Source organism: Azolla caroliniana, unplaced genomic scaffold (genome assembly GCF_043228905.1).
Source record: "Azolla caroliniana isolate FFs.n. ecotype wild unplaced genomic scaffold, voAzoCaro1.0.p SCAF_8, whole genome shotgun sequence".
Taxonomy (NCBI): domain Eukaryota; kingdom Viridiplantae; phylum Streptophyta; class Polypodiopsida; order Salviniales; family Salviniaceae; genus Azolla; species Azolla caroliniana.
The window spans coordinates 9,968,676-9,993,594 of record NW_028230443.1 but is presented as its reverse complement, the minus strand read 5'-3'; the positions used below and the strand labels follow the sequence as shown (position 1 = coordinate 9,993,594).

The window sequence follows — 24,919 nt, the reverse complement described above, 5'->3', positions numbered from 1 at the left end:
GTTACACTCAATAACTCTATACAAAATAATGACAACACACCAATACTGTTTGCCCTAGGTCATATTTATACTAATATGACTTTCGAGCTATTTACAAATATAGCCCCTGTGGGCTCTCTGGAACATATTTACATATATGTCCCTTCATCCGGTGAGAGGTTCTCACCGGGCCTTCAACATCCGGTTCTCATCGGGCCTTCATCATCCCGTCCGGAGGGACCGAAATCCTAACAAAACCAGACCAAACCATTTTAATAAAAAATTTAAACTTGACCATTTAAGTCCAATCTAATTTTAAAAAATAAATAAATAAAAATACATTAAATTAAATAAGTATTTAAGTTAAATCAATTAAATCAATTAAACAATTAAGGAGAAAAAAAAGTTAACAAAAAATCCATAAACCTTTAAACCAAACCACTTAAACTTATATGTAAATTCATAAACTTGAGTTTTAGAACCAACCTAAGCTAAAACCAAACCAAACCATTTTATTATTTTGTAATGATAAATCTTAAACCATGGCTTAACGGTTTAGTTCAATTTGAGCCAAAACTGGACCCATAGTTAGTGTCACATTACTTGTGTTTAGAGGAATCTATGGCCCAAGTTTGGAGGATTATTCAACTACACATTACTTGTGTTTAGAGGAATTGATGGCCAAAGTTTGGAAGATTATTCAACTATGGACATGTTGACACTACGAATATTGTGAAGAGACATTAATAGTTTATCAAGTACATTATCTTGAGAGGAAGAATATACCGGTCTATTACCGATCTTGTGCGTGTCTTAATTTGGGACAGTGAAACCAACACTTGCACAAAGGAACCATCATAGAATGGTACATGCACTAAAAATAAATATGTGAGAGTGGTAGATTTGCGGCCCATGCAATTTGTAGGGATCAAAGGTTAATACTTGAAGAGGTTGAGAGGATACTCAAAAGGTATGTGACTAATACCAACACAATGCATATTGTAAGTTTATGGCCCGATATTGATTTAGAATATTGAGCATGACCACTCCCACTCTTATGGTATTATGTGCTCCAATGCTTTTTTTATGATTACCAAGACCTTGCAAGTAAAGGTAAGCATTTAGTCGGAATTTGGATGATCATTGAGAGGCATATGCCATCCCTATGTGGGTCATTACCATTTATAGATAATGTTAAATGTGAATGGATGATATCATAGAAACGGATGTGGAGACAAAAGTAGAACCAACAAGTGGAGGTGAATGTAGAACCAAGAACCATCCGAGGTGGAATCATGAAAGCCTTAAATACAAATGATCGAGAAAGCTATTCATTAGCTCAAGCATTGGTTAGGATCCTTTCGAAATGGATGTCGTTGAGGATTGTATGCAACAATTGACAAATTTCGGGAAAAAGGTGTACAATCTAGGCGCATTGAAATCAACCAATGAGGTAGGCACGAGATCCATAAGTCGGAAGCAGTGCGAAAAGAGGAGTGATGCTCGACATTTCACAAGAACCTATTGGCAACTCCCCAAACTTTTAATGGTGGAAATTTGATATATCTAAAACTCGGGGCAATAACTCGATCGGGCTATTGATATTTGGGTTAGATATTGTCCTGAGTTGGTCAAACTATTGATTTGGGCCGGGCTACTTCCCTACGTTGGTCACACTATTGATTTGAGTCGGGCCACTGCATTTAGAGAGTCGAGCTATTAGTGACAAAGGTTGTTAGAGTGGGGGTATTGTATACTCGATCAAGCTATTGATATTTGAGTCAGGCTACTGTCCTGAGTCGATCAAGCTATTGATTTGAGTTGGGCTACTTCCCTAAGTTAGTTGGTCACTCTATTGATTTGAGTCGGTCGGGCTATTGCATTCAGAGAGTCTGGCTATTAGTGACAAAGGCTGTTAGAGTGGGGCTATTGGATACTCGAGCGCTTTTTTAAATAAAGATGTGACGGTGCAGATCGCACGGGCCGCGATTCCAATATGCCAGGAAGGCCTTTTTTTATGATTTGGTACCAAATAGACACGAGCGTAGCGTAATGTACATATGTAAAGAAAGTATAGATAGACACGAGCGTAGCGTAGCGTATGTAAAGTATTTGGTATGTTGATCGTATGTGCGTGCGTAGCCTTGCTTTCTTTTTTTGTTTCTGGTTTTTTTGGAGGAGAGCTCTGCTGCTGGGATTCCTTTTTATTATTATTATTATTTTGTGCTCGTCGCTTTCCTCCCAGTTGCGAGGAGCAGCTATATGGCAGCAGCAGCAGCAGCAGATGACAGTCTTCGCCATCGCCGATCAGCAGACACCGTACCTGCTCCTGCTTCTTCCTCCTCTTCTCCCACAACTGACGGCGTTTCTTCTTCACAAGGAGAGCCGGATAAAAAGAAGAAGAAAGATACAAGTAGAACAACTTCTGATGATGAGGAAAGTAGCCGTGCCCCTGCTTTCCTTGGTCTTTCCATCGCCCTCTGCTTCGTGGCTGTTGTTCTCTACTTCTCTTCAGAACCTGTCATAAGTCCGGTAAGTCTAATTTACCCAAGGAGATAGATTAATAGGTTAATTCATCCAGGGGAGACCTAATACAACCTAAGGAATGGGGATGACCTGATGGAAAAGATCAAACTTAGGCTCATATCTTCGTGCTTTTCTTTGCCCGATCTATTGTAAACCCGTTCAAGTTTTGTGGTGGAGACCTTATTTGTGTAGCACTTTATTGATTTGTTGAATGATTAGAATAGTTGGAGCTAAAGCAAGTTGTGATGGTTCTTCATTGATGATCTTTCATGGTCGTATTGGTTTCCGTCGAACTACTTTTCTCAGTGTCTATTCAAGTCTACAAGTTCAATACCAAGCACCATTGGTAAAGAAAGACAATACAATGGCAAACATAGTGCTTATCAATTCCACTCCATGATGGCACTATTGGAAGATCCGTTCTTCCGTAGAAATATTTACATATCTGCTCATCTCATCCGTAACTGCTGTGAAGAGTTCGTGACCTACCTGATCTCACTATTGATTGCATGAGATAGATGTAAGGGATGTATGATAAATCCATCTTGTGATATGTGTTCATAGAGGGCTTTATAGTGGTCCATCGTCCTACCAAGAGATGTTTTGGTGCTGATCCATATTCATTCATTATATAATATAATGATATCAAAGCAATCACCCTATTCTTTTCTACTTTGGTCATGTGCAGGCTTTGGCCAATTCAAGCTATATTGAAATGGGGTAGCACATCTATATTTATGCAATATGACTGGAACCATTCTTGCATTTCAGCATTCCAATAATGATTCTCTCCATGTTCAGCCAGTTGTTTTTTTGAAATAAGGGCTAATCTCAAGTACCTTTGGTTTGGGTGTCCCCAAATCCATTGGATGTGGGTCATTGATCTGAATTTTTACCTCTGTCCTGATTTTATCATAGGCACTGAATCATAAAGCACCATCCTTCTTCTTGACAAGAAGATAGGTGCTTCAATGACTGTAAATTCTGGATGAACTGGTGGCGAAAGCCTTCTTAATAAAAATGGACAAAACTTCCAAATCAGCAGGTGATAATACATACATGGAACCATATAGTGGCAGCATCATAGGCCATCAATCAATAGGACAATTATGTAGATGATGCACTAAAATCTTTGGTAGCTTTGATTGTGTTGAAAATGCCTGAGAAGTCATGATTTTATTTGAGAATTCAGTAGCAAACTTCAGTTATGCAAAGTTCATTGAAAGCTGAATTTTGATTGCAAATATTGTACTAAGATTTTGTTTTCCAGCTTCAAGAAATGCAGAGACAAAGATATTCAAGTTGTGAAATTGAGTGTGTATGAAAAAATTCTATTGAATCTGGAATATGGGCATGATCTGGATGGGGGACTGGAATAGGATTGCAACAAAACTGATGCAAAAAAAAGGATTGGGTATGGAATTGGAATATCGATAGGTACTTAGAAGCAGAAAATTGAGCAGGAATTGAAACAAGACCATGCATTGTAAAATCATTGTACCTAACCAACAATTGGTTCCTCTAATCCTGGAGTTGTTGGATCAGCTCTAGATGTAGGTCCATGACAAATCCTGGCCTATGTGAGTCCTTTTTCTTGACGTCTACAGAGGGTAAAACCGGTTGATGTTTCTTTTTTTGGAACAAGAACATGCATTAGAGTAGAATTACAAATTATTATTCCTAACCAGCATTTGCTTCCTCTTATCCTGTAGTTGTTAGAACATCTCTGTTGGTAGGTTCATGAGAAAATCTGGCCTATGAGAATCCTTTTTCTCAATGTCTACTAGAGGATAAAACGGGTTTATGAGACAAATCCTGTGATTTGAGTATCCACAACAAAGACAAATGGCATGATACAAAAGCTAAGGACAAATAGTGGAGCTCTAACGAGGAGTAAATGAGGTTTCTGATGGGAAAGTGGGTGCTGTAACGCAAGAGAATCAAAGGAATTCCTTTATGCACCAAGTATAATTGTATGACATGCATGTGTAGTGGGATCACCTACCCATGGCTGGATCTGATGTGAAGAGCACTAGCAGTACAAAGATGATACTGATGATTATATATGAATGTCTAGTGTGTAAATGAGGGATGAGCAAAGAGAGTTTTTAATTTGGTGTTTTTCTCACTTAACGATTTTTTGTAGAAATTGTGGACAAAAGAAGAACTTTTAAAATATAATGCAAGCAATCAGGAACTTCCCATCTTATTAGGAATCCTAGGGTAAGATGGACATATCATATACACATGTTTACATTTACGTTACTGTCTTCCTCTTTCAGTATTTGTGATAACAACTTGTTCTTTTTCATAGGAGTGTCTTTGATGTTTCCAAAGGAAGATCACATTATGGTGTTGGTGGAAGTTACAATCACTTTGCTGGAAGGTATGAGCTATATTTTATCTAGAAGTTGTTTGTATTGGAAGGCAAATAGCGAGTGATGCATTTATTCTTAGTAATAGCTCACCAATATGAAGTTTTTTATATGATTATATAGTTCACATGGGCATTCTTTCCCATCACCATTACGGAACTTCCGTCTGGGCTCATATAGGCAACTTGTGAGCAGCCATTTCCATAGTGGCTCTTGCTCATAGAGTAGATGGAAACTGAACACTGCTCTCCATTCAAGGATTCATAGAAGTAGTTGTTTAAAAGTGAAAAGGAGAATGTTATTCCTGGCAACACCATTCCAAAGAGAATGTCAATATGTTAATCCTTCATTTAGGCTTCGTAAAGACAAGTCTCATTTCACAAACTCGATTGGGTGATAAAAAGTAAATTTAACTACAATTCTATCTATTTCATCCTATCTACCAGTCCAAAATTTGACTTTGTGCAATAAACAACACGTCTATGGATTTGGAGTTGTAGGAGATATAGCACAACACTATGGGTTGATGAAACCCTAGCTTTCAGTAGTCATCATCTTCTATTCTCTGAGAGAAAAGACACTTTTGCATCCCATTATCATTTGCCTTGCAATCAATTGTGATTTTTATGTGTTAAATCACATAGTTTGAAGGAATCTATGTTATGTACATAAATTCATAAAATTGATGTGATAAAATTATAATGTTTTTGATAGGTTGATTGATTGTCAGGTAAGTTTAATGCATTATGAAGTTAATTTAGCGTAAATTGAGTGCTTTTATCATAGGAAGTTTTGAAGATGTTTAGTTTGGTGGAATTGCGAAGCAGCAACTAATAGTCTCTCCAATAGTAAACCCTGATGATTAGGTTCATCTATGGGCTGTGCCCACGTGTATCAATCCAATTGCTTTCTCGTAAGAGATTTGGCCTAATGGCTATAATGAACAAGCAAAAAGCCTTTTTAGCTTCATTGGAGGAACAATGACTAAACATGGTGCGTGTGAACATGGTCTTAAATGCTTCTCATTAAGTTATGCAAAATAGAAGATTATCTAGCATGGAAAATCCAATGTCATGAAAATTGGCACGTGACTGAGTGACTGAATTGTGATGAGCAGCCGATGGATCATCCGTAAACACTTCAGATCAGAGCAATCAAATTATGCGTTTTCTGCCTATTCTATTAATGCATCTAAATCACTATAGGATTTTAGTCTGGATGACAAAGACAAGTGGCTGAGTGTAGGTGTATGGTAGTGGCAATTTGTTAAATCTCAGAATGCACCAATTCCAAATAGCCAAGAACATTGTGGGGTGAAAGAATTTTGGTGTAAAACGTTGACATGCTAATATGCCCATGATCTAAATGCTATACAACTTTGTTTGGGCTAAGCATGCAACTTTCAGAAGTATTGCACTCCATCTGATGTGAAACATCCCAAGTGCTTCAACAAAGATTTGCTTTTTTTTGATATAATCAGGGCATAGATAGGATCAGCCCCTACAACCATTGAGGCTTTATTCTGATCAATGACTTGTATCCAATAACTCTGGGAGCTCCTAAAAGAAAGTACTCAAGGTTGGTGTCAACACAACTTGCTGAACATGGAGACATTCATGGGAGTTGTTAGCCGATTCATGGCTAATCCGGCCAAGGCACATTGGAATGCAGTGAAGTCCATTATGAGGTACTTAAAAGGGACTAAAAATAAATGCCTCTGTTATGGAAAAGACCCATTAGAGCTGAAGGGTTTCTGTGACTCTGATATGGCAGGTGATGTGGATACATGAAAATCCACAACTGGCTATGTATTCACACTTGCAGGTGGTGCTGTACCATGGTGTAGTAGGCTGCAAAAGGTTGTTGCTTTGTTCACTACCGAAGCAGAATATATCTCAGCCACTAAGGCTTCCAAGGAAGCAATATGGTTAGCACGTCTATGCAGTGAGTTTGGTTTGCCTGAAAAGGCACCCATTCTCGGTTGTGATAGCCAAAGTGCCATCTGTTTGGCAAAGAATGCTATGGTTCATGCACGCACAAAACATATTGATGTGCGATATCACTTCATTCGAGAAGTGCTTGAGGATGGCCTTATCACATTGATAAAGGTCCACACATCACAGAACCCTGCGGATGTACTGACCAAGTGCTTACCCAAAGCACAACATCCGATATGTATACAACTGGTGGGAGTCATGTAGCTTAAAGCCGTCATTTATGCCTTTAAGTGGGAGGTTGTTGGGGTAAAGACCCTAAATGACCCCCTTAAAGTGTGGTTAAGGCTAAAAGTCACTAACCACTTTTTCGTTATTTTTGGGCTAAGTTCAGTATGAACTTGGCCAACCCTAACTGGGTCCACTATTGCATCTAAAGGGCCTATACTATTGCATCTTTTCTACCATAGCTCCACTATTGCATCTAAAGGGCCTATACTATTGCATCTTTTCTACCATAGCTCCACTATTGCATCTAAAGGGCCTATACTAGGGTGAATCTTGAGTATTCCTTAGCTCGATTGACATCATTCCTAACCCTTATAGGGGTTACAAAAGATTTGGCAATACCAATTTGTCGTGCATGTGGGCGGTCCCATGGACCATGATCTCACCACCTTTGTTATTGACATATAATGATCATTATCTCCTGCCATCATTGGTGCTTTCCTCATTTCAGAGACCTCTCATCCTGGATCAACCTATGCTAGAGATCTTTTGAAGAAAAAATTACAATATATCTGACTTGAGAATCTTACATGTACCGGTAACAAGATTCTTTGGTCTCTTTTTTATTTTATTTACCTATTTTGTACTTAGTAACATTTGTTTATTTTGATTTTTTGTTCTCAAAGATGAGACAACACTTGTAATCTCTTGTTCAGTCTTATAGGCCATTTTGTTCTCTTAAAAGATGTTACTCTCTCTAATTTGTTACTTGTCTAGGGTGCTTACAACTCGAAAAGATCCCTCATTCTTTCATGCTCAATATATGAACATGAAATAAAGCTGGGTTTTGGTGTCTGATGTCTTAAATAGTTTTGATGTAGTTCACAATTTGGTATGTGTGCATGCATGTATATGTGATATATATAGATAATTATCAATGTATGCGTGTATCCATTTACGTTCTATGCACATAAGTGTGCGTTTGCATGTTGAATGTATTTTTCTGGTGAAACATGCCATCAGTTCTAGACGCTTAAATGTAAATGATTTAAGATTCTAATTCTATGTCTTCAGGGATGCCACGCGGGCTTTTGTTTCAGGAAACTTTAGTGGTATATACTTTTTCTTTCTCTAATTAGGTAGTGCTAGTGGTTATAAGAACATTTACCTCTCTAATGTATAAATTGTAATACTCTAAATTGTTGCATTATTTTTTATCAGGTGATGGATTGACAGATTCAGTAATTGGTCTGTCTACAATGGAGGTAAGATGTAGATACAACCTAATATTCAAATGGCTAACTAAATATATCCTTCAGATTATCTGATTTTAAAACTTGATGATACAATAATCAATAAGGTTTGTAACTCTTCAGATCAAAAGTCTGGTGGATTGGAGAAGCTTTTACAACAAGACATATGTGTAATCTCTCTCTCTCTTTCTCTCTCTCTCTCTAATGGGATCTCCATCTCTTATACCTGAAATAAAAGTGTTCACTATATCGGGTAGACCTATTGGCTTGGCAGCAGATCATGCATATCTACGCTTCGAGGTAAAGGATGGATGCACAAAGGATGTATATGCTAAGGAGAGTGGGCTGGCTAAGTATCTATTTACTCGCGAGACAATTGATGTGTATAGTTGTGGTGTATACAATGGCATGCTAGATTTAGATCCTTTCGCACCCCTTGAAGAACTTACCCAAGGATTGTCCAAATCATTGCATAAAGCAGCCACAAATGCTTTCCCTCACACAACGGCCAATCCCCCCAAACTTGGTAAAGTAATACAAAATAGTTGGTATGATGAGGAATGTCGTGATACAAGGAGATGCTTGCAACGTGATATAACTCGGGGCATTTATACACACAACCAAGCAAGAGCAACCTTCCAACGCCTCGTAAGGAAGAAGAAGAGATTGTATTTGGCTAAATTTGAAGATCATTTGTATCGCTTGTTTCTAGGACAAGAGAGTAAAAGAGCATGGAAAATGTTTAATGAGAGGCAACCCACCACACAACTGACCTCACCTTAGGTGTGGCATGAATATGCAAAGGTTCTATATGATATGCCGGAGCAACCTCCTCTTCCCCACCCGAATGCCTCACACCCACATGAATCAACCTTCTTTATACCACAAAATGTAAGAAATGCCATTGATCGGCTACAATTTGGGAAGGCCCAAGATCATGATGGATTGGTGGGTGAGCACTTTATCTACGCCCACGACACCTTGCTCCCATTGCTAGCACACATCTTTAATAGAGCCATGTGTGAAGGTTTCCCTACTAGATGGAGTCAGCATACCATTGTGCCAATCCTCAAAAGTGGAGACCCCATGATGCCAAGCAACTATAGGACAATCATGATTGGCCATTACTTGGCTAAACTATATGGGTCGATTCTAGAATCAGAATTGAGTATATGGCCAGAGTAGAATGGTTGCCGTTCAGTTGGACAGGCAGGTTTTCGGAAGGGGTTCACAACTTTGGATCACATATTCACCGTCCGGGCCCTTATTGAGGAGGGCAGAGCCCACAATAAGAGGATTTATTATTGCTTTGTGGATTTCCGAAAAGCCTTTGACACTATGCCACGTGCTAGGCTTATGCAGCGGCTAGAAGCCCTTGGTGTTCCTACATATATGCAATGGGGAGTCTATGAATCCGTGTCAGGAAAAGTGTGGTCTCCCAAGGGCTTGTCAGAGGCGGTGGCTAGCACAATTGGAGTGAAGCAAGGATGCCCACTATCCCCCACTCTCTTCGGTCTCTATATAGATGAGGTATCACATTTCATAGAGAGATTCGGGGGTTTCGGAGCACGCCTAGTAGGTATAGCTATACAAATATTACTATATGCTCATGACATTGTGCTGATTTCTGACTCTCCGGAGGGACTAGGAAGACATCTAAATGCCTTAAAACTATTTTATACGGACAAAGGTTTGTCAATCAACATGGACAAAACTAAAGTGATGGTGTTTAACACCACTCAAGCATGGGTAACAAGATCAGAACCCAAATTCTTCTTGGGAGAGGAAAAGGTAGAATATACACGCTCCTACACATACCTAGGAGTAACATTTACAGGACCTAGGTTCTCCTTACAAGAGGCTGCTTGTGCCCGACTTTCTCGTGGATATGCAGCCCTTGGTGCTGTCGAGAGACAATGTGCACATTTGCAGTTCCAAGAGCCACAAACTAAGCTATGGTTATTTGATACACTTGTCACACCAACTCTTCTCTATGGAGTAGAAACATGGGGACCGAGTCCTAACAAGGCAAATCATTGGAAAGATTTAGAGAGACCTTTAGTGTCAATGATTGATCGCATGATAAGGAGCAAAGCATTGGTGCCCCATGATATAATCTGAGCAGAGATGGGAGCAGCACCTATAATAACCGAGGCATTGTTCCAATCAATGACATTTATCCAACGTCTTTGGGAGCTCCCTAAACGAAGGTACCCAAGGTTGGTACTTATGTCATCAAGACAACTGGCTGAAAATGGAGACACTCATTGTTGGTATGCTGAAATGCAGCAATGGTTCGAGTCACATGGCATGAGTATAAATGCACTACCCTCGTTCCAATATAGCTTGGATTGTCCCCACCTAAATATGACCAAAGTGGAAAAGAATAAAGTGATCCGAACTGATATTATTAACTTGTAAAACAAGATAACATGGATCAGCCCCAAAATACCACTTGGTAAAAAGATGGCTCACTATAAGACGGACTTCTTACATACATCGGAGGATGGATTCATCATCAGGCCACCTTATATGGACATACATCTATCCTATGCGCTGCGTAGTGTGATAGGGCAGTTGTGAACTTCATCACATCAGCTACAAATTGAGGTAGGCAGATATACACGACTACCTCTAGAAGAGAGAATTGGCCAATTGTGTCATCAAGGAGTGGAATCTGAGGAACACTATGTTTGTCATTGTAGTGTCTTTTATGAAATCAGAGGGAAATACCATTGCCTCTTTAAACAAGGCTTTGGTCCACTACGCAAGGTAATGGAATATGACGACCAACGATGCCTAGGACTTTTCTTGCTAGAGCTCAAGAGACATCGGGAAAAGTTGTTGAAGAATACAACCACACAAGCTCATCCACAAAGAACAATCACAACTTTCTTTAACCCCATCACTCCTACTAATGCTACAAGTCCATCACGGGATACACAAATGGGCTCCAAACGAGGACATAACAAAGGGGTTACAATTGATCGGGCAATAGCAATTTGTCGTGCACGTAGGCCCATCCCCATGGACCACGACCTCGACACCCTTGTTATCGACAGATAAAAGCCATTATCTCCCGCCATCGTAGGTGCTTCCCTCGCTTCGGAGACATTTCCATTCTGGATCGACCTATGCTAGAGATCTTTCGAAGACAAAAGCTACAATATACCTAACTTGAGAATCTCACATGTGCCAAAAACCAGATTCCCTCATTTCTTCTCTTTTCATCTTACTTACTTTTATATTTACTGTGTAATATTTATTTTATTTTTAATTTGTTCTCAAAGACGAGACAACACTCAAGATGTAATCTCTTATTTGGTCTTATAGGCCATTTTGGCCTCTTAAAAGACGTTAATATATCTTTCTTTCTTTCTTTCTTTCTCTCTCGTTTTATGGTTTCTTGCAATGTTTTGGAAATTTTATGTTTTAGAGTTTCCTCTTATTGCATTTTAGGGTATCTTGCGACATTTTAGGCTTGTTTTGTATTTAGGGTTTCTTGTAGCATTTCAAGTTTTCCTCTTATTGTATTTTAGGATTTTTAGAATTTCATTAACCTTTCATTTTTAGGGTTTCTTTCTTGTTTTGTTATAAACATTTCTTTCCTTGCATTTTAAAACTTTGAATGCATGTTAGTATTTTAGGGTTTCATTTTAGATCGAGCAATAGCAATTTGTCATGCGTGTAGACCTTGGCCTCGTGAACCACGATCATGCCACCCTTATCATTGATAGATAAAGGCCATTATCTTTGTATTCTGGATTGACTATGCAAGAGATCTTTTAAAGACGAACATTACAACCTATCTTACTTGAGAAGCTAACATGTGTAGATAATGAGATTCTTTAGTGGCTTTTATTTTATTTACTTTATTTGCTTAGTTGCATTTTTTTTGTTTGTTGTCACAGACAAGACAATGTTTGAAGATGTAATCTCTTGTTTGATTCTATAGGCCATTTTGGCCTCTTAAAACACATTAACATATCTTTCATTTTTATTTATTCATAAGCGACCATATCTTTCTCCCTCATTGACCATCCATGACAACCTCAAGAAGATGAATGGATGTTTGACAAACCTTGGGACACCACTTCGTGACTCGATAAACTCAGACACAATAATTAATGCTCTGTAATGTCAAATCTCCGTCCTTGAAGAAGACCAACAATGTCGACCTAAATATGAAGCAATGAAGGTGAAGGTTTGATGGGCCCTATCTTCCTTAATGTTAAATCAATGCTTGTGGCTGTGCAGGTGTCACTGAAGAATGAATCGACTATAGGGAGCATGTAGGTTGTAAAAACCTTGACTTGATCAGGTTTCAATAGGCATTCAGTTTGTTGGTCGTAAGCTTTGTCCCAGAGCTGAATCACAATCTCCACATGTAGAGAGAGGGCATCGTCTTTTCCATGCTGGGAGCTGGGTCAATAAGATATCTCAAAGTCAAAGTTGGCCAAAAAGTTGGATTGTTGAATCCATTGTCGGTTTAGAGTGCGGGTGGTTGTGAAGTAGACCAAGTTCTCATGGTCCGTTAGTACTTGGATGCGGTATCGGGCTTAAGAAATTGACCTCTCAAAAGGATAGAGATCTTCTTCAGTATATAAAGGTTGAAATGCTCAAATGGATGGTAAAGGAAGCACATTCATAGATGAGTTGCATGCCCTATGATTGGACTATGAATTGGATCAAACCTTTACATAAAGGTGGAGATGTAAATAATGTAAACATTTATTGAACCATTATGATCTGCTCACTAATGGCAAAACTGTTTGGATATAATGGAATCAAAGATAAGTGTATGGGTTGAAAAAGATGGTAAGAGAGCTTATGGATAAGCTAGTTTTCAAAAACACCATAGTACCATTGATCACTTTGTCACCTTTTGAGTATTAATGGAAGAAACTCGCTTGAGAGGTAAGGGTTTATATTGTTGCTTCGTAGACTTTAAGAAAGTTTTTGATATGGTACCTCATGAGCATCTTTGGAGGTGCATGGAAGAACTCGGGGTGCCAAGTGAATATATGCTTACAATTTCTCCAATTTATGAGAAGGCTATATGTTGTGTGCATATGGTGTAAGGGTTAGGAACGATGTCCATAGGATTGAGGAATACTTGGGATTCACCCTAGTATAGGCTCTTTAGATGCAACAATGGAGCTATGGTAGAAAAGATAGAGAGAGAGTAGTAGTTGGAGGAGCTCACCTTTGAAGTGAGATCCAAAAGTTTTTAACTTATGTTTTATATGACCCATTTAGGGTTGGCCAAGTTCACACTGAACTTGGCCCAAAAAATAACGAAAAAGTGATTAGTGACTTTTGGCCGTTATAATTAGGCCTATACACATTTACACAGTATGAGGGGTCATTTAGGGCCTTTACCCAACATATGGACAATGGAATTTTAGATTTATTAAATAGCCCTATTGGTGTTAAGCAAGGATTCTCAAGCATGGAAAGGTTGTCCTAAAGAAATACTGTTAAATGTCCAAAAGTATTTCCTTACAAAGTTTCTCCGAAGTCAAGAAACTTACGCCATACACCCTCCTACTTCTAGAGACAAGATCACCTTTAATTGACATCATTGCCATGGAAAGGTTTGTCAAATCCATGCTTAAGGTTCAAAAAATCCCTCACATTGACGTCATAAAATTGCATGGGAGCAAGCAAAAAGATCCAAAGCTACATAAAAACAAAATATTGTGTTCCGGTGAGATTCAATATTATTGGAAAAATGCTTTGGAAGATGGGATGTAACACATTTGCTTCATGATGCATTGATAGATTCATATGGGAATGATGCTTTTTTGCAATGCCAATGTATCATGACATGAGAAAAATGTGGAGGCTCATGGTTTACACATTATACTTCGCTTGGAACCCACTTTGTTCCATGCTAAAGTGATGAGAGTAGTCAACTATGTACACTTTGCATTACAAGTTCAGGAGTCTATGTTTTCTACACATCTTTGACCAAACTCAATCCTTGCATGAATTTCTTTGAGTCATAGTGTGCACTCTTCATTGTGACATTCGTTAGTAAGTTCTTGAACATTGAGAATCGGTACTTATTCACATGTATCACATGAAAATATTATTTTTTTGGTCTCATAGGTCATATTGACCTCCAAGGTGATAATAAATCAGTCTCTCTCTATCTATCCTAGAACGTATCTATCAAAATACCCCCATGAGCCTTGGCTCTAAGAGGCCTTAACACTTCAAACTCGCTCACACAAGCTAGGTGTTGAGGTAGCATCATGACATCATCACCGTAATATAAAGATATGCAATGAAAACCTAGTGGAGGATGAATATCACTTATCACATGCTCAATGCATAAGAACATTCATAAGAAATATGATGACTTGTTGGATGAGCACGACAATGTAAGTATTTTTATTAATCTCTATGGGAATCGCTACCACCTTGTACTAGGATTGGTCCGTTAGAAATCCCATTGGTCTAGGACACTCAAATGTCCACCAAGAAGGGTGAGCACATATGTGTGCATTGTTTTCACATGAGAGAGCTTTTACTATATAGTAAACCACATCTAAGATGATATGTTGATTTGGTCCCATGGTTCAAAATTGGCCTCATCATAGACGATAAAACATCTCTTCTATTCTCTCTCTCTCTCTCTCTCTTTGACTCTCTCTGGTATGGTGAATGCATTGATTCGAGTCACATGGCATAAGTATAAATGCACTACCCCTATTCTAGTATAGGCTTGGATTGTCCCCATCTAAATATGACCATAGTGGAAAGGAATAGAGTGATCTGAACTGATATTATTAACTTCGAAAATAAGGTAACATGGATCAGCACCAAAATATCACTTGGTACGAAGATGGCCCACTACAAGACACACTTTTTATACACATCAGAGGATGGATTTATCATCAGGCCACCTTCTATGGACATACATCTATCCTATGCGTTGCATAGTGTGATAGGGAAGTTGTGAACTTCATCACATCAGGTAGAGATTGAGGTAGGGAGATATACACTAATATCTCTAGAAGAAAAGATTTGCCAATTGTGTTATCAAGGAGTGAAATTTGAAGAACACTATGTTTGTCACTGTAGTGTCTTTTATGAAATCAGAGGGAGATCCCATTGACTCTTTAAACAAGGCTTTGGCCCACTAGGCAAGGTAATAGAATATGAGGACCAACAGGTTCCTAGGACTTTTCATCCTAAAACTCAAGAAACGTAGGGAAAAGTTGTTGGAAGGACAATAGTACAATCACACAAGCTCTCCACAAAGACCGCGGTTCTCTTTTCAGGAGGCTGCTAAAACTCAAGAGACATGCTGAAAAGTTGGCATACACGATCCTATGCTTGGTTTGGAGTAATATGTACAAGGCCACGGTTCTCCTTTCAGGAGGCTACTTGTGCTTGATTTTCTCATGGATATATAGCTTTTGATGTGCATGAAAAACATTTTGCACATACACAGTTCCAAGAGCAACAAACTAACTTATGGCTGTTTCATACACTTGTGGCACCCACTCTTTCTTACAAAGTAGAAACTTGGGAACCAAGTCTTTACCAGGCAAACAACTGGAAAGATTGGGAGAGACCTTCAGTCTGAGAACTGTCCCCAATTGGAAGGAGCAAAGCATCATGCTCCATGATATAATTCAGGCTGATATGGGAGCAGCCCCAGTAATCAGCGAGGCATTATTTTGGTTAGTGAGGCACTATTCCCATTCCAGCAGAGCTTGGATTGTCTCCATCTAAACATGACCAAAGTGAAAAAGAATAGAGAGAAAGAAAGAAAGATATATTAACGTCTTCTAAGGCCAAAATTGGCCCATGAGACAATTGGTTTACAACAAAATGAGTATTTATCCAATCATCATAACTAAAATAAAATAAAGTAAAAATAGAACTTAAGCTAAAAGAGTTCTAGTAGTGTACAAAAACGTGGTATACTCGATAAAGGAAGTGACTTTACACTAAGCCTAATTTTATTTCCACCCAAGCCTCTCGAAAAGAAGTGGGAGGTCAAAGGGTTTTGGTGTGGGTGTGACCCGTGGTCCCAATGTAGAGAGTGCACTAGCCATAGCTTTTAGGCTGTGTAGCTCACGTTCCCTTATTTTCATTATTGCTTCTACACCATGTCGAGTTGCTTTGAAACCTGGCACCCGAGGACGTCTAGTTCTTCTTTGGTTTTCTGCCTCATCAAGGGAAAGGCCGAGTGGTGTAGGTGTGTTGACATTTGTTGTCTCCCCCTGTTCTTGAAAAACTTCATTTGTTACATGTTGGTGAACATTAGCAACATTATTGTCAACATTTTGTAACGTATTCTCTCTGTGTTGTTTTAACTCTAAAATGTATTTGCCTAATTTCTTTATATCTAGAGTATCTAATAGGTTGGGGAGGGTGGGAGAGGAACCAAGTATGTCTTGGTATTTTGCCTTTATCACGACGTAGGTTGGACACTTGTATGTAAAGTGATACTCATCCTCTATCTCTATGTGGCATAACCTACATATCCTTTCCTCCCTCGGGACTCCATTAGTACGATCATTCTCAATCTCAAGTTGGTGAGATGATAATCTAAGTTGTCCAATGGCAACCCTTAGTGCATGTGGTAAGAATACATCTAGATATTTTGGCCGCGTGATAAAACCTAACTTAGAGAGGTGCATGAAGTGTTCCTTATAGTACAACATTTTAGATGGGAGTGGCTCTAATGGGGTGATCCATTTATACCGAGAGTAAATTTGCTATATTTCTTGGCGTATTACTTTATTGCGGTCCTCATGAGAGATTAAAATGTTATCAATCGTGTGGTTGTACCTCAGGGGAGGTAGGTTATTAATCTCTAGACCATTCGCAAGAAGCCAACTCACCATCATGCCATACCATGAGCTAGTATAGCCGGACTCATACAGTGATCGAGAGGCCTTAAAGGCTTGATGAGATATTCTATCATGTGGTTGGCTATGTATCTTGTGAATAAAGACTACAAGTTGGAAAAGTGCCTCTACTAACATTGGGGGTAATGTGAACTCAGCCCTAATAATGTCATGTGGTATTGTCGATTTGCTTCGGAGTTGGCATGATAACATCATCACCAATGGTCTCTCTAATTGCGTCCACATGAAAGATGGTAATCCTGGAGCCCAAACCGTTGATGCATACATGAGGGAACGGGTCACTAATGAGTCAAATTGCCACCCTTTAGTCCGTGGCTCTTGAAAGTATGCTTGGTGGCATTGTCTCTCAAGTAGTGAGAGGGATGCACATCCTCTCATAAGTCTATCCTTCGCTACCTGTGTCATCGAAAATTTACCTGAGCGGGCACTGAAAGTGACTCCGAGATAGACATATGATCCAACCACCTCAACTAGGCTATGGGAGATAGTTAGGTGACACTTAGCTCTAACTTGGGCCGATGTGTGGAAGATGAGGACTTTAGTTTACCCTAGATTCACTACCAATCCTCGTTGTGCACAAAAGTCATCTAAGGCATTAAGTTGCCTTTGTAGGTCGTGTTCGGATTCAGAGAGCAAAACTATGTCATTTGCATAGAGCAAGATACGAACCTGCGTATCCCCAATGACTACTCCGTTGCCTCCCTTACGAGCAATAAAATCTGTGATCTCATCAATGTAGATCCCAAAAAGTGTCGGTGATAAGAGGGCAACCTTGTTTTACACCAATAGTGCTAGTGAAACAATTAGATAGTCCACCTGGGCATCGGATACACCCAGACACCTGTTCATATAGTGTGTAGATGGCCCAGACCATATCATCTGGTATCCTCAAGCTTTTAAGCATATTAAACAATCGCTCTCTAGGGACTGTGTCAAAGGCTTTGCGGAAGTCCAAAAAACAGCAATATAATTTCTTCTTGCGAGCCTTAGTTTGGTCAATTAAGCATCTAAGTGTGAAGATATGATCAATAGTGGAAAAGGCTCGTCTAAAGCCAGCCTGTTCAAGTGCACGAAGATTTAGGGTCTCCATATAATCGCTAAGCTCTGCTTCCATTACTGCACCATATAATTTAGCAAGTGTATGACCTATCATAATGGTCCTATATGTATTTGGGTTCATTGGGGTCCCCCCCCTTTATGTATGGGGACCACTATGTTCATAGTGATCTGAATTGATATAAGTAAATTGGATAATGGAAAAACATGGATCAGTTGCACATCATCTCCTAGTAGGAAGATGGTCCACTATAAGAAGCTTTCACATATCGAAAAATTGATTCATCATCAGGCCCTCTTATATGGACATACATCTATGGCATGTGTTGTGTTGCACATATGCGGTGAAATGCACTGTGATAGGGCAATTTATTGTAGACATTGAGGTAGGTAGATGTGCAACACACCTTTGGAAGAAAGAAGCTACTAATTGTGTTCTATACTATTGCTTCTCTAACCGACGCTTGGTCCACTACAAGGTTATGGAATATGAGGATCAATGGTGCTTGGGATTGCTAGAACTCTAGACACAGGGATAAGTTGTTGAAGGAAAACAATACAGCCACTCAAGCTCATCAACAACAAACAATCGCACTTTCCTTAGCCCCATCATCCTTACTTGGCCTACAAGGCAATCAAGGGCTACAGAAGTGAGCTCATGACCAAAACATTTCAAAAGAGGTGATAATAGGTTGGGTGATAGCAATTTGTCGTGCACGTAGGCCTTGGCCTCGTGGACAACGATCTCACTACCCTTGCCATTGACACAAAGGCCATTATCTCCTGCCATTGTGGGTACTACACTCGTATTGGAGATCTCTCCATTATAGATTGACCTATGCTAGAGATCTTTTATTTTATTTAGTTACTTTTATTTTCGTTTGTTCTTCCCAAAGACAAAACAATATTTTAAGATGTAATCTCTTGTTATGGTTATGTAGGCCATTTTGGCTTCTTAAAAGACATTAATATATCTTTCTTAATCCAAGTTCTATAGTTGTCTTATAGTGAACGATCATACATGGAACTGAAGGTTGTATAGTGGCCTCCCAGCAAAGTGATGTGTTACTAAACCAGTGAAGTGGATTACCATGCATGGTTTATATACTAGAAAAGAGAGTTATACCTGACTTATTGAGTAAGGTTTTGAATCAATCTATTTACATTAACTTTCACAACGAAAGTGAGTTAAGGACAACAACGCATGTTACACTTAATGTGTATTCTATGAAAGCTTTGGTGTGAACATTGTTATAATAGTGTGAACCTAGTTAAGTAATTGTTCGGTGTGAACATACTTAGAATAGTATGAACCTAGTTAAGTAGTTGTTAGGTGTGAATATAGTTATAATAGTGTGAACCTAATAAAGTAACCGTTGGGTTTCCACCTACCTGTAGAAACTAGTTATATAAACTATTTTACATCTTTGTAATCAATGCTCGTTTTCCCTAATCTACTGATATTTCCGTAAGTCTTGTAAGTGATCTTGCTGTGTGAGAGTTAGTCTAAGATCCCTGCATTTTCTACATATGGTATCAGAGCAAGTTTAAGTTTCTTTCTCTATCCTATCCTTCCAAATAGGCATACACAGATCTGTCAGTTTATCTCTTCGCACCTAAGACATCAAACCTCTCCATCTACAGCAACGAAAGTTCGAACAACAGAAAACTGCAGCAAAGGCGATCTTTCCTTATTTTCACATTTTCAAAAAGTAGATTACAAGGTGATTCTTCTGGCTACTTGCACGCCCAAATCAGAATTTTGGTTTTGGAGGTCTATAGTCGAAACAAGTTTTGTAGTAGTATCAAACCCTGACTGCACAACAAAGTAACTCTTATCTCTCATCTATTTCTTCAATATTATATTGCTTTAGTACATTTTTGGTGAATATTACCACCAAGTACTACAATATCTCATCCATATTTCTTGCTTCTGCAATTGCTAAGCAAGCTAATATTTTTGGTATGCTTAATGCTGAAGACAAGATGGATGGTACTAACTATCCTATGTGGGCGTACATGATGAGACATGTACTGGTAGCAAAGCAGCTATGGGACATTGTCATCGGGTCCAATGAACGTCCAACTTCAAGTTCTTCTCTAAACTCTCCCTCCCCTTCAGGAACAACTGATGCAAACAATGCTTCAAGCTCCACTCAACAATCCACTTCTTCACAACTTAAGTGGGATGGTAAGGACGCTCAAGCCCATGCTCTCATCGCAATATTGATCAAACGTCACATTGTTCCACATATCCGATCTTGCACGACCTCAAAAAGTGCTTGGGATGTGTTAAAGAACTTGTATGCTCAAAGGAATGAAGCAAGAGTCGCTATGCGTAAGTGGCAACTTGAAGAAACAAGGATGCAAGGAGGTGAATCCATGGATGCATTCTTAACAAAAATCAAGGACTTGAAGGAACAACTACTCAAAATTGATGAAGTGATATCAGACAAGCAACTAGTTTCTAAAGTTCTTGTCTCGCTTCTGGATTCATATCAAGGCTACGCCACAACAATAAGGCTTCTTACAAGAGAGCTTTAACTTTGATGAGCTAATCTCCCTTCTCTTACACGAATCTCAATCTCGAGCAAATCGGGATGTTCTTAATAGTGGTGATCAAGCTTTTGTTACCTCTTCCAAGTTCAAAGGCCAGCAAGGACGAAAACAAAATAACCTTCCTTCTAAAGGCAATGATGCCTCGACTTTCCGTGATGAGAAGAAGAAGATAAGGTGCAATTATTGTCAAGCCATGACATTAGCGAATGTCGAAAAAGGAAACCTAGTGAAGAGAAGAAAAAACAGTCTAGTCTTAATGTTACCACCTCTACTGGTACGAAGGTAGAAGCACACATTGCTCAACATGAGTGGGCATTCTCGATACATACAATGTATGATCCCTCAAAGGATGGCGTATGTTTATCGGTAAGTGACTCTACGGATGCTTGGTATTTTGATAGCGGTGCAGATATTTTCACCAAGGCTCTATCAAGAGAAAAGTCTGAATATTATCACAAGGAATTGGGCATTCTTCCAACACCTGGATAGTGACCACATTCAAGTCCAAACCATTCACTTCAGGGGTGTTTGTTACACTTAATGTGTATCCTATGAAAGCTTTAGTGTGAACATTGTTATAATAGTGTGAACCTAGTTAAGTAACTGTTCGGTGTGAACATACTTAGAATAGTATGAACCTAGTTAAGTAGTTGTTAGGTGTGAATATAGTTATAATATTGTGAACCTAATAAAGTGACTGTTGGGTTTCCACCTACCTGTAGAAACTGGTTATATAAACCATTCTGAATCTTTGTAATCACTGCTCGTTTTCCCTAATCTACTGATATTTCCGTAAGTCTTGTAAGTGATCTTGCTGTGTGAGAGTTAGTCTAAGATCCCTGCATTTTCGACAGTGCAGTAGTGTTTTGAAGTAATATGTATGGCAAGTATTTAAGACATGTTGATTGTATAGAACCAACCTCTGGAAATTTCATAGCTTGGGGCTTGGGAAGATCAAGTGGATATGTCCCTTATGGGATCATTTCACATCTTATGAATGCATAAGGCTCACTTCTTTATCATTGTACCAACCTAATGATAAGAGGCTGTTAATGACCCATCTAGCTGTATGCTGCTTGATTGAACTTCTCAATAAATATATAAACATGGGGAATAATGGGCTAGATAACACATTTATCATAAATATGTATCAGGTTTTCTGTTTGAGATTGTGCACCTTAACAATTGGCTCCTAAAGAAGTATCTTTACAGCTTCACTTCCAATGACCCCCAATGGTTGAAAATGTTAGTACAGAATCATCAAGGCAATGCTGGAAAGGAAATTTGAAAGTCATGGACGGATAGCAGCATGGCTCGAATTGTAGACTGGACACAGATAAAAACATTACAAATAAGAAGGATATTTGTGAGTCATTAACCAGTTAGTAGCATCCCAGACTCAAACCTTTGGCCCAGAGGATGTCAATATAATACACTAGTGAAACACTGTACCTCTTCATATAAAAGACTGTATTCTCCTCATGCATTAATTTAGATGGCATTACTTGGAATGATCCATGATGCACTAGTAATTGGTATCTTCATATTATTTAATTTGATCTAGTGACATTTGTTTTCCCTTCCATGATGTTATTTTTTTGTTTCATATATTGTGTAATATGTACAACAGTTATAGGGGGAAATTGGTGGGCACATATTATGATAGCAATGGTAATGAAACCAAGGCATTGAGGAAAGTTGAAGCAAAGGCAAAGCTTGGAGAGAAGTTGCTCAAACAACAAGAGGCAGAAGAGAAAAAATATCCCATTTGTAATTCAAGGTGGAGCCAACAACATGGGGGTGAGGTGAGGACACAATTTCAATACATTATTATATCATTGTTTATGCATAGAAATTGGCAGTTATATCTTTCTACAATATAGGTATGGTGTGATTTGGGTTATCCAAGATTAGTCGAAAAGGTTGGAGAACTACCTTTGACTGGAAAGAAAGAGAAGCGTTGTGCATGTTTTCCGGCTGAGCAATTGGGGAAAAGTGGCCTTGAGGTTTATCAAGGGTGTGACCCCCTTCAATCTACGTGCAAGCTCTCCTAATGGTGGTTTCTCTTAACATGTTTGGAGGGTTGAAAATGGGATAAGAGTAATTGTTTTTGTTCAGTAGATTTACTATCAAGCTAAATTGAATGGTAGTTTAAGACTTGTCTAGGAACGTTGTACTAGTTGAATAGGGGTGTACCATGTTTGGTACTTATAGCATGACTTAATAACATGTATCTAAATCTATATAATATATATTTAGTACAAACTCTTGTATAGTGTGTAGATATATAATACACACAAATGTAATATTGTATCTATGTATTGGTAAGCCATTCCTATATGGCTTTTCTTTGAAAGAAAGTTAGTTGATAGTCTGAAGGCTTTGTTGGACTATTATACAAATTAAAGAGGGATGTATACAGACCCCAGTTCGGCATTTGCATGCATGGAAGAACTGTGCAAATATTATATATATATTTTAGTAACTCATGTATGGTACACAGATAATTAATTTCCTTTTCAAGAATAACTTAACTTATTGATGGCACCAATTGAATAAAACAAATTTAACACACTTGATAAAAAATCTCAGAGATATGAAGATGACCACTGGATGGCACTGCTAGGATATTAGTATCAAGTAAACGACAAGATGAAAAGGTAGCAAAGAAGAAAGAACATAACTATTCCTTAATGAAGGAGCATGTGCAACATGGTATGATTTTCAAAATACATTTAGATGAGGTCGTTTTCATCAAATGTAACATGAAGATGTAGCTTTTCAATTCATGAAAGGTATAGATATGGGAAGCGAATTACATAATAAGATTGTGATTTGTAGGCTTGAGAATGATATGTTTGTAGGTAGTTCCATAGTTATTATGCATGCCAAATGTGGGCTACTTTCAGATGCATGGGATGTATTCAAGAAGTTAAGAGGCAGGGGATGCAGTTTCGTGGACTGCCTTGATATCCGGATTTGCTGAACATGGTGGATGTGAAGAAGCTCTGAAACATATAGAAACAATAAAACATGATAATTTAACTCCAACTGCCCATCTCTATGCTTATATTCTGAAATGTTGTAGCACCTTGAAAATGGGCGATAAAGGTTGAGAGATACACATAGAGGTTGGATGCAGATTTATATGTTGGTACTAGTTCAGTTGACATGTATGCAAAATGCCTCTCATTCATTGAGACATGCGAAGTTCTGGATAAATTGTCAGGTTCAACTGTAGTATCTTGGAATGCTCTTATCACAAGAAATGCTGACCATGGACAAGGCAACAAATTACTTGAATGCTATAGAAACATGTAGGTTAAGAAGGTCACACCTGATAACACAACTTTTACTTGTGGTTTAAAGTTGTGTGCCGGTATTGGAGCTATAAAAGAACAACAAAAATTGCACAAAGAGGTCATACATGGAGGGTTGAACGAAGATCTCCTTATTGGCACTGCATTGGTGGATTTGTATGCAAACTTTGGTCGCCTTTCTGAAGCACGAAAGGTATTCGATAAGATGACATTGAGAAACATTGTTGTATGGAATGCTCTCATAGCTGGATATGTTGAACAGGAACAAACCAGCAAGCTATGGAATGTCATGGGGGAATGAAGCTCCAAGAAATTTGATCTAATGCAACAACATTTACATGCATTTTAGAATTTTGCAATATTGTTGGGCATATTGAAAATGATGTAAGAGAGATCCATTTGCGTGTTGTAATGCAAGGCTACGAACAAGATTCATTTGTTGGTAATAATATGTTAGTCAACCTTTATGCTAAACGAGGTGCAGTTTTGGAGGCAGTATTTGACGCACGTCAAGTTAAGAGTTGGAAACTTGGACCTCTTTGATTACAGGTTACGTTGAACAGGAGCCGAGTATGGAGGCACTAAATTGCTTTGAACACATGAAATTAAGAGGTTTTTTCCTGGATGCTGTGCTTATTGTTTGTGTTCCAGAGGCATGTGGATGTTTCTTTAGAAGTTCACCAAGAGATTTTGAGAAAGGGGTTGGAACGAGATCCCTTTGTTAGCATAACATTGTTCTATGTGTATTGTAAATGTAATTTCTTACCAGAATTCCGATGTGGTTTTCTTAACACT

General features: G+C 38.6%; 1 protein-coding gene across 1 annotated transcript; it reads left to right on the top strand.

The window, feature by feature from the left end:
• The first annotated feature begins 2,226 nt into the window (after positions 1 to 2,226).
• MAPR4 (membrane-associated progesterone binding protein 4) lies at positions 2,227 to 23,182 on the top strand. Its single transcript, XM_087323527.1, has 8 exons — positions 2,227 to 2,511; positions 4,652 to 4,728; positions 4,820 to 4,891; positions 8,117 to 8,154; positions 8,264 to 8,307; positions 8,419 to 8,465; positions 22,435 to 22,609; positions 22,688 to 23,182. Exons 1-8 carry the CDS (start codon positions 2,242 to 2,244, stop codon positions 22,856 to 22,858), a joined length of 894 nt encoding a protein of 297 aa, XP_087179653.1. The 5' UTR covers positions 2,227 to 2,241; the 3' UTR covers positions 22,859 to 23,182.
• The last annotated feature ends 1,737 nt before the right edge of the window (positions 23,183 to 24,919 follow it).

Excerpts from the sequence above, each read along its gene's own strand:
- MAPR4 (XM_087323527.1), top strand. The coding sequence starts at position 2,242 with ATGGCAGCAGCAGCAGCAGCAGATGACAGTCTTCGCCATCGCCGATCA. Across the intron at positions 4,729-4,819 it reads ATCTTATTAGGAATCCTAGG|GAGTGTCTTTGATGTTTCCA; the intron begins GTAAGATGGACA and ends TCTTTTTCATAG. Across the intron at positions 8,155-8,263 it reads TGTTTCAGGAAACTTTAGTG|GTGATGGATTGACAGATTCA; the intron begins GTATATACTTTT and ends ATTTTTTATCAG.